The 9,698-nt window shown below is 50.5% G+C and overlaps 1 protein-coding gene across 1 annotated transcript in view; it reads right to left on the bottom strand.

Annotated features, from left to right (window-relative positions):
• Positions 1-3,323: 3,323 nt before the first annotated feature.
• LOC125430557 (protein phosphatase methylesterase 1-like) overlaps positions 3,324-9,698 on the bottom strand; it is a 31,638-nt gene continuing 25,263 nt past the window's right edge. The window contains 4 exon segments of the mRNA XM_048492540.1: positions 3,324-3,398; positions 5,753-5,820; positions 6,889-6,953; positions 8,875-8,919. Coding sequence (XP_048348497.1) covers positions 3,380-3,398; positions 5,753-5,820; positions 6,889-6,953; positions 8,875-8,919 — 197 coding nt within the window. The 3' untranslated portion in view covers positions 3,324-3,379.

A 9,698-nucleotide genomic window follows, 5' to 3' on the forward strand; every position in this document is an offset into this window, starting at 1 on the left:
CCCCCCACCGATGCAGGGGAGAAGGGTCCTATTAATTCCGGTTCCGCCAGCCGTTCCGTGCAAGGTCGCCTCCCCCGATGAGAGCTCCTCCGCGTTTTTAAGAGAAGTTTTAAAAAGTTCTTTGACCTCACTCCCTTTTGATCTACTGGCACTCCCTTTCAATCTAAAATTGTTTTATCGTTCATGCTTAACGCTGGCGACATGCCAGCTGCACTCATTTGGACTGGGCTCCGCGTTCCTTGAGTTTCTTTTAAAACTTTTAAACCTACTATCTTCCAGCCATTGTTGGCTTTTCGTTTAGTTTAGCTTTAGTATATTTTAACTTTTAACAACTTTATTGCTGGGCTCGATAGCAGTGTCCTTTTATTAGGGTAATTAGAGTCCGTTTAACTTTTTTTTTTTAAGGTTTTTTTTAAATAATAATTTTTTTAGCGACTGCTAGCTCCTAGCTAATTGTTTTACTCTTTTATTGTTTTATTGGGTTACGTCGTTGTTTTGGTTTTAGAAGCCTTAAGCCTCAAGGTTTTAGAATCCCCAAAGCCTTAAGGGGAAGTTTTAACTAATCAATTAACTTTAAGGTGCCCACCCCAACTGTAACAACAGTTTGTATTAATCTATTTTAATTCATTGATAGAATATGAGAAGGGTCTAAGACAGTACGGAACTGGGTGGATTCTCTTAGCAGCGTCAAATTGGCGCCTTCTGACTCAAGTGGCGCTTTCTGACTCAAATGTCCTGAAAACGGAAGCCCTTTTGTGGGCAGCTACTTAACGTGGAAACCGCTCAAGGGCTCCAGGTAGAGAAAGAAGCCGACGCAAAAAGTAGAATCACCTCCAAACCTTGCTCTGTGTTTCCCCCCACAAAAGTGGCTTAAATTGGCAAAAGCAGTGGCTTAACAGGGCTCAATGTCTCGTCGAAGGCTTTCGCGGCCGGAATTGCTAGGGTGTTGTGGGTTTTCCGGGCTGTGTGGCCGTGTTCTGGAGTACACAAGCTAATCTGGTGCCCCAGATAAGCCTCCACAGCTCAAGCGGCAGAGCAGGGAATCAAACCCGGTTCTCCAGATTAAAGCGCACCTGCTCTTAACCACTCCGCCACTGCTGTTCTCTTAAGCCTGGGTAGATGCTGCGACCTGCACGTCTCCGCTTGGTGACGGCTCGCTTCCTGGACATCAGAAGGATCTCTGACACGTGTTCTGGAAGCATTTTCTCCTGACGTTCCGCCTGCATCTGTGGCTTCAGAGAAAGGTGCCGGCAGGCAAAACGTCAGGAGAAAATGCTGCTAGAACACGGCCATACAGCCCGGAAAACCCACAACACCCTAAACAGCAGGAAAGAACGAACCAGCCCAGAGTTCCTTATTGTTAGTTTGGGGTCCCAACGCAAAGGGGAGATCTGCGGCTGGCTCTTTCCTTCGGCCCCCCGCCTTCACCGAGATGTCTCCCTCCATCTTCCTTCCTACTAGTTCTGTGTGGTTTAGAACATAAGAACATAAGAACATAAGATCACAAGGTTTAGATCACAGGTGTCAAACTCGCGGCCCTCCAGATGCTCACGAACTACAATTCCCATCAGCCCTTGCCAGTAGAGCCAATGCTCATGTCGGGAGGGACTGATGGGAATTGTAGTTCAGGAACATCTGGAGGGCCGTGAGTTTGACACTCCTGGTTTAGATGCATAGGAACAGGAAGACCTACACCCCATGGCCAAAGAGGGTGGCTTGGAGATGCGACAGAACAGTTAGAAACCCTACAGCCTGCCTCTGAAACACATGGCTGGAAAATCCCACTCTTGGTTCTCACTTTGGAGTACTTCTACGTGTCTGGAGTGCCCTAACGCAGATGGGCCCAATTGTCTCCTCCCCCAACTGGGTAAGGGCCCAGCCCGGTTTGGATACTAGGGGCCGTATTAAACAGATCAGCCAATATATACAGTCAAACCAATACTAGAAAATCTGAGGCCGGCCAAGCCTAAGAAGTCGCACATTACTTATAATATGATCACAATATATTTTTATGAATGGTGTATGACTTATCTATTGACTTTACACTCGAATTAATTGCATGTACCAATTACAAGAAGAAGAGTTTGGATTTATATCCATCCTTTCTCTCCTGCAGGAGACTCAAAGGGGCTGACAATCTCCTTGCCCTTCCCCCCTCACAACAAACACCCTGTGAGGCAGGTGGGGCTGAGAGAGCTCTGAGAAGCTGTGACTAGCCCAAGGTCACCCAGCTGGCGTGTGTGGGAGTGCACAGGCTAATCTGAATTCCCCAGAGAAGCCTCCACAGCTCAGGTGGCAGAGCTGGGAATCAAACCCGGTTCCTCCAGGTTAGATACACGAGCTCTTAACCTCTCACGCCACTGCTGTTCATTGCCTTGTGTTACTATATATACAGTCCATGCTTCTTAGGTTTGGCTGGCCTCAGATTTTCTAGTATTGGATACTAGGGGCTACAGAAGCCAAGAACGTAGCCTACAACACGCCGGCCGGCGAAACAGTGAATTCCACGCTGCTGTCTCAGCAGATTTTTGCAAACGCGTTGACCTCGGGGAAAGGTTATCTGAGCCAAAACCCTAATAGCTAAAGGCTTGGAACAATCGGGCAGACTTCAGGGGGAGTCCCCCACCCCTCCTTCTTGGTGAAAACACAAACTGAGACAGCGGAGGGAAGATCTCGTATATGTTCTCCTGGGGCACGAGTCTTAGCAGTGGCGTAGTGGCTAAGAGCAGTGGCTAAGAGCAGGTGCACTCTGATCTGGAGGAACCGGGTTTGATTCCCAGCTCTGCCGCCTGAGCTGTGGAGGCTTATCTGGGGGATTCAGATTAGCCTGGGCACTCCCACACACGCCAGCTGGGTGACCTTGGGCTAGTCACAGCTTCTTGGAGCTCTCTCAGCCCCACCCACCTCACAGGGTGTTTGTTGTGAGGGGGGGAGAGCGAGATTGTCAGCCCCTTTGAGTCTCCTGCAGGAGAGAAAGGGGGGATATAAATCCAAACTCTTCTTCTTCTTCTTCTTAGCGTCTTCCGATCTGGGTGCGAAGACAGAGCCTGCAGGAAGACCCCGGAAGAGTCACGGGTAGATGTACGTGGATTCCCAAAGATCCGCTGCAGATTCCAAGATGGCTTCCTTGGGCCAAGGACAGGGAGTTTCCCAGCCAGGGTGCATCAGGTGAGCCTCCCGCCGGGAACGCTTGTGAAGAGAGGAACACCTGGAATGGGGGGGGGGGGGACCTAGCCATGGACCAAATTCTAAAGGAGGAGTCCGGAGCCAATGAATTGTTGCCGAACCAGGGAGATGAGAAGGATACAGAACGACGCCACTGAGACCTCTGGGGCAGTTTTATTTACAACGGGAGTCAGTGCCGGAGGACGTCGGGACATTAACAAGCAGGGAAGACGCTGCCAAGAAAAGGAGACAAGAAGAGACGTCCCGTAAGCTCCCACCAGAATGACTGTAGCGCATCACTTCTAAATCTGGTTCAAAGATAGAAATAACCAAGGGGTCTCCAGATGTTATGGACTACAGTTCCCATCATCCCCTGCCAGCATGATGCTGGCAGGGGATGATGGGAATTGTAGTCCATAACATCTGGAGGGCCGTGAGTTTGACACCTATGCACTAACGTAACACATGTTAAGAATCACTGGGGTGTAGCAGCTAGTGTCAGATTAGGACGGTGATGGCGAACCTTTTCGAGACCAGGTGCCCAAATTGCAACCCAAAACCCACTTATTTATCGCAAAGTGCCAACACGGCAACTTAACCTGAATACTGAGGTTTTTGTTTAGAAAAATGGTTGGCTCTGAGGCATGCGTTACTCGGGAGTAAGCTTGGTGGTAGTCGGTGGCTTTGCTTTGAAGCAACTGTGCAACTCTTCCAATGGGTGAATAATGACTCTAGGAGGGTTTACTCAGAAGCAAGCCCCATTGCTGCGCAACCGAGCTTACTCCCAGGTAAAGGATCGCGCTTTAGTTCTTCGCATGAAAATCAGTGGGGTTTAACAGCGCTTAACAGGGTTACCTACACTGCTTTCCCCAAAACTCGGTCTTAGGTTTAATGCTAATAATCGAGCCCAGCGGCCCAGGCCAGCCTAGATGTGTGGGGGTGGGAGGCAACTCGGTTTGCGTGTGCCCACAGAGAGGGCTCTGAGTGCCACCTCTGGCACCCATGCCATGGGTTCGCCACCACTGGATTAGGACGTGGGAGAGCCGGGTTCGAATCTCCACTCTGCAATAGAAACTCGCTGGGTGGGCCTGGGGCAAGTCACAGGCTCTGAGCCCAAGCTACCTCACAGAGTGGCAGAGGCGTATCGGGGGGAAGTGGTGGCCGGAGACAACACCTTCTCCGGGCGCCCCGCCCTCGCCGGGGCTATGGGGGACGCTTGCCGCCAAGCCCTGCCACCGGCCTCCATGCAGGCCGGCTCCTGGCGTCCCCAGAGTCTGGGGGCCCCAGGATCTGGCCTGCAGGGAGGCAGGGGGCGAGGCTTGGTGGCGTGCACCCAGGGACATGGGTGACCCCATGTCCCTATAAGCCAGTGGTGGCGAACCTATGGCACGGGTGCCAGAGGTGGCACTCAGAGCCCTCTCTGTGGGGCAATGCACAAAACAGAGTGCCCCCCCCACACACACACATCTATTGGCCTGGGCCGCTGGGCTCGATTATTAGCATTAAACCTAGTTTTGTGGAAGCAGTGTAGGTAACCCTGTTAACCGCTGTTAAACCCCACTGATTTTCATGCGAAGAACTAAAGTGCGATCCTTTACCTGGGAGTAAGCTCGGTTGCTGGCAATGGGGCCTGCTTCTGAGTAAACCCTCCTAGGGTCATGATTCACCCGTTGGAAGAGTTGCACGGTTGCTTCAAAGCAAAGCCACCGACGACCACCAAGCTTACTCCCGAGTAACGCACGCCTCGGAGCCCACTGTTTTTTCTAAACTAAAACCTCAGTATTCAGGTTAAATGGCCGTGTTGGCCCTTTGCGATAAATAAGCGGGTTTTGGGTGGCAATTTGGGCACTCGGTCTCGAAAAGGTTCGCCATCACCGCTATAAGCCGTACGCCTCTGCAGGGTGGTTGTGAGGATAAAATAGAGGCGAACGATGTAAGCCACCATTGGGGAGAAAAGTGTGGGGGGGTTATAAATGAAGCGAATTAAAATAACAAGTGGCAAGTTAACTGCATGGGGAATCAAGGAAACCGTCGTGGCCTCGTGGCCAGAATGCTGGGCAAAGCCCGGGGAAAGTCGGGTTCGAATCCCTGCTCCGCCACAAAACTGGCCGGTTGACACGAGGCCAGCCACACTGTTGCCTGGCCCTACCCCGCAGAGTTGTTGTGAGGTTTAAAACAGGAGGGGAGGCCCCGGAGCTTCTTGGAGGACAGGTAGGTCTGGCCTTGATGTAAACCACAGGTGTCACATTTGTGGCCCTCCAGATGTTATGGACTACAGTTCCCATCATCCCCTGCCAGCATGATGCTGGCAGGGGATGATGGGAGCTGTAGTCCATAACACCTGGAGGGGCGCAAATTTGACACCTATGATGTAAACGGTACCTCCCTGCTGGGGTCTTTCTCCTGAAAGTTCTCTTTCTCACCCCCCCCAGCCGCACACCTCCCAGCCGGGGTCTCTGGCCGCACACACCGCCCTCAGATGCTGCTGCAGGAGCGGGGCGCCTTGAAGCAGGAGCACTTGAGTGAGATGGTATCGAGGCCCTCCCCCCACCCCCCCCGAGCACATGGCCCACCCCGGAAGCCTCACCACTGGAATCCACCGATGGGCTCTGTAAACCTGTGACGGATCAAGAAGGTCGCAACAGCCTCGGCTACCTGAAAAAGGAGAAGAAAAGCAACCGGAGATGAAGACCTGACCTCTTTTGCCGCATTCTGCCCCCCCCCCCCCCCCAACACTCGGACACCGGTCTCGGTAAAACTGTTAGGACTTGACAATTAGATCAGCAAAATCTACTCGACAGCTTGGCCGATGCAATCCCCCACCTTTCACCTAGCTTCAGGTGGGCAAGGCAACCATGACTAAGCACATCTAGTGTGATTGCATCACTATGCCCTGATTGGTTGCATATCTGTATATATGTGCACAGAACAGTTTGCTCTGCACGTGCTTTAAGAACATAAGAACATAAGAACAAGCCAGCTGGATCAGACCAGAGGCCATCTAGTCCAGCACTCTGCTACTCGCAGTGGCCCACCAGGTGCCTTTGGGAGCTCACATACAGGATGTGAAAGCAATGGCCTTCTGCTGCTGCTGCTCCTGAGCACCTGGTCTGTTAAGGCATTTGCAATCTCAGATCAAAGAGGATCAAGATTGGGAGCCACAGATCGACTTCTCCTCCATCAATCTGTCCAAGCCCCTTTTAAAGCTATCCAGGTGAGTGGCCATCACCACCTCCTGTGGCAGCATATTCCACACACCAATCACACGTTGCGTGAAGAAGTGTTTCCTTTTATTGGTCCTAATTCTTCCCCCCAGCATTTTCAATGGATGCCCCCTGGTTCTAGTATTGTGAGAAAGAGAGAAAAATTTCTCTCTGTCCACATTTTCTATCTCATGCATAATTTTATAGACTTCAATCATATCCCCCCTTAGCCGTCTCCTCTCCAAACTAAAGAGTCCCTTTGGTTATCCAGTTGCTGCACTGCACTCTGTCGGACCGTTTTGTGATTTTGGAAACAAGGAATAAAACCCTTCTGTCCTTTGACGTGAACAACGCCTGGGTACCTGCGTTTTCTTTTCCTTAACTGCTTCTGCGGTTACCACGACCGCTGCTGAGTGGATCCTTCTCAAAAACTGGAAGCAGCCATTACAAAACTTGGTTTGCGCCAGCGTCGCTTTGGCGCGGCAGGCCACTGAACCGCCAAGGGTCAAAGGGCACTCACTTTATCGGGCGCGTCCTCGTGAACCGCGTGGCCACACTGCGGGAGAACTTGCATCTGGAATTTGCCTGTCGGACGGAGAAGCGAGGGCAAGAGGTGAAGCCCGGAGCCCTTTATTTTTACTTATTTATTCATCAAATTTATAGGTCGCCCACCCCCGAAGGGCTCAGCGCGGCGGACAACGAAGATAAAAATAACATATAGTTTCAAACAGTTTTAAAACTCATTTAATACGTATAAAACCAGCAGGAACCATGTAATACATATAATATGTGTAAAACCAGAAGGTTCTCGCTGTCCTTGCGGCAGGCCTCAAAGAAGTTTGCTTTTTGAAGGAGAAGAGTTTGGATTTATATCCCCCCTTTCTCTCCTGCAGGAGACTCAAAGGGGCTGACAATCTCCTTGCCCTTCCCCCCTCACAACAAACACCCTGTGAGGTAGGTGGGGCTGAGAGCGCTCCGAGAAGCTGTGACTAGCCCAAGGTCACCCAGCTGGCGTGTGTGGGACTGCACAGGCTAATCTGAATTCCCCAGATAAGCCTCCACAGCTCAGGCGGCAGAGCTGGGAATCAAACCCGGTTCCTCCAGATTAGATACACGAGCTCTTAACCTCCTACGCCACTGCTGCTCCCTAGGAACGAGCCCTCAGAATCCACCCAAATCCACCCAAACCACCAATCCATCATAGTCAGCACTGTCCACTCAGTCAGGCAGCGGCTCTCCAGGGTTTTGGGCTGAGGTCTTTCGCATCACCTTCTACCCGATCCTTTTAACCGGAGGTGCCGGGGATTAAACTATCAATAGGAGTCTAGTGTCTGGATCGAGGGATGCAATTGTACCTCTCTGTTCTGCATTGGTTAGACCTCAGCTGGACTATTGTGTACAGTTCGGGGCACTGCAGTTCAAGAAGGAGATTGACAAGCTGGAACGGGTCCAGAGAAGGGCGACCCAAATGGTCAAAGTTCTGGAGTCCATGTCCTACGAGGAGAGACTTAGGGAGCTGGGGATGTTTAGTCTGGAGAAGTGAAGGTTAAGAGGTGACACGGTAGCCCTATGTACATATTTGAAGGGATGTCATGTTGGTGAGGGAGCAAGCTTGTTTTCTGCTGCTTCAGAGACCAGGACCAGGAGTCATGGGTTCAAGGTGCAGGAAAAGAGATTCCTCCTAAACATCAGGAAAAACTTCCTGACAGTCAGGGCTGTTGGACAGTGGAATGCACGACCTTGGAGTATAGTGGAGTCTCCTTCTTGGGAGGTTTTTGAACAGAGGCTGGGTGGCCATCTGTCAGGAGTGCTTTGATTGTAAGCAAGCAAGCAAAGCAAAGCCTTTATTGGCATACATAGAACAACAGCAACAAAACACAACAAACATAAAAAATTTTAAAAGGCAAAAAGGATAACCTCAGATAAATACATATTATTACTGGCTCTGAATTATTTCCGTAACAAAGCTTGCAACCTCTTCACAAAAAACAGAATCAGAATTGTTCAACAAGAGAAATAATCTAATCGAATCTGTTAACTCAGATTGGAAGAGAGGGTGTAGATTGACATATTTAGATCTAATTTTAGCAAATTTGGTGCAATGTAATAGCTGGTGAGCCAATGTTTCGACTCCCTTAGAATTACAGCTACACAACCTTTTTGCTTTGATTGTGTGTTCCTGCATGGCAGGGGGTTGGACTTGATGGCCCTTAGGGGTCTCTTCCAACTCTATGATTCCACGAACCTGGGAACTTCTTCATGCCAAGCAAACTTCTTGCTCCATCACAGGTGAAGCTGCCGTCTACCGGATCAGACCCTTGGTCTATCGAAGTCAGCACTGCCATACGCCGACTGGCGGCTTCATCTCCAGGGTCTCGGACAGAGGTTTAACAAATCACCTCCTGCCTGATCTTTAACTGGAGATGCCGGGGATTAAATCTGGACCCTTCTGCCTGCCAGACAACACTGTCTTTTGGCAAACTAGGCTAGAATACTCAAAGCTCACCTTGCATCTGGCCGATGGTTAGATCTTTATCCAGCCGGTCGACGCCTACAAAAAAAACAATCGATTGGAAGAAAAAGACGGTAAGGAAGAGTAACCGCTAGGCCTTCTGGGAGAGTCTGCAAAACTAAACAGGGGAGGAAAGCCTAAAAGAACCGGCTGGAATTGGGAGAATGCGAGAGAATTCTCCTGCCACTCTTCAATTTGAAGGTGGACGGACCTGCCACATTGGCAAATTTATGCAGGGAACAGCCGTGGCAGAGGTGAAGCGGTTTCCCAAGCTTCAGGCTGATTTTTGTTCCTCTGTGGCAAAATCCCTCGTCCATAGAGAAATAGCACATCAGGGAGAAGACCAATCTTCTCCTGGCATGCTAGCTTTCTGCATGCAGGGTTCTCCTCGCTTTTTCCAAAGGCAGGAAGAAGAAGAGATTGGATTTATATCCCCCCTTTCACTCCTGTAGGAGACTCAAAGGGGCTGACAATCTCCTTGCCCTTCCCCCCTCACAACAAACCCCCTGTGAGGTAGGTGGGGCTGAGAGAACTCCGAAGAGCTGTGACTAGCCCAAGGTCACCCAGCTGGCGTGTGTTGCACAAGTTAATCTGGTTCCCCAGATAAGCCTCCACAAGTGGCCAAGCGGGGAATCGTTCCCAGCCAAGCATCATCACCTCTGCGCTTTAGCTGCAGCAGCTAAAGCACGGTAGATTCACGAGCTGAAATTTAAGGCAGAGTGGAAATGTTTTGGGGTGTATTTATAACCCTATTCAACACTGAACTACCTACTGTGTGGATCATTTTAATTGGGATAAATGGGGAGGAAGAAGAAGAA

The sequence above is a fragment of the Sphaerodactylus townsendi genome, linkage group LG04 (assembly GCF_021028975.2).
Source record: "Sphaerodactylus townsendi isolate TG3544 linkage group LG04, MPM_Stown_v2.3, whole genome shotgun sequence".
NCBI classification, from domain to species: domain Eukaryota; kingdom Metazoa; phylum Chordata; class Lepidosauria; order Squamata; family Sphaerodactylidae; genus Sphaerodactylus; species Sphaerodactylus townsendi.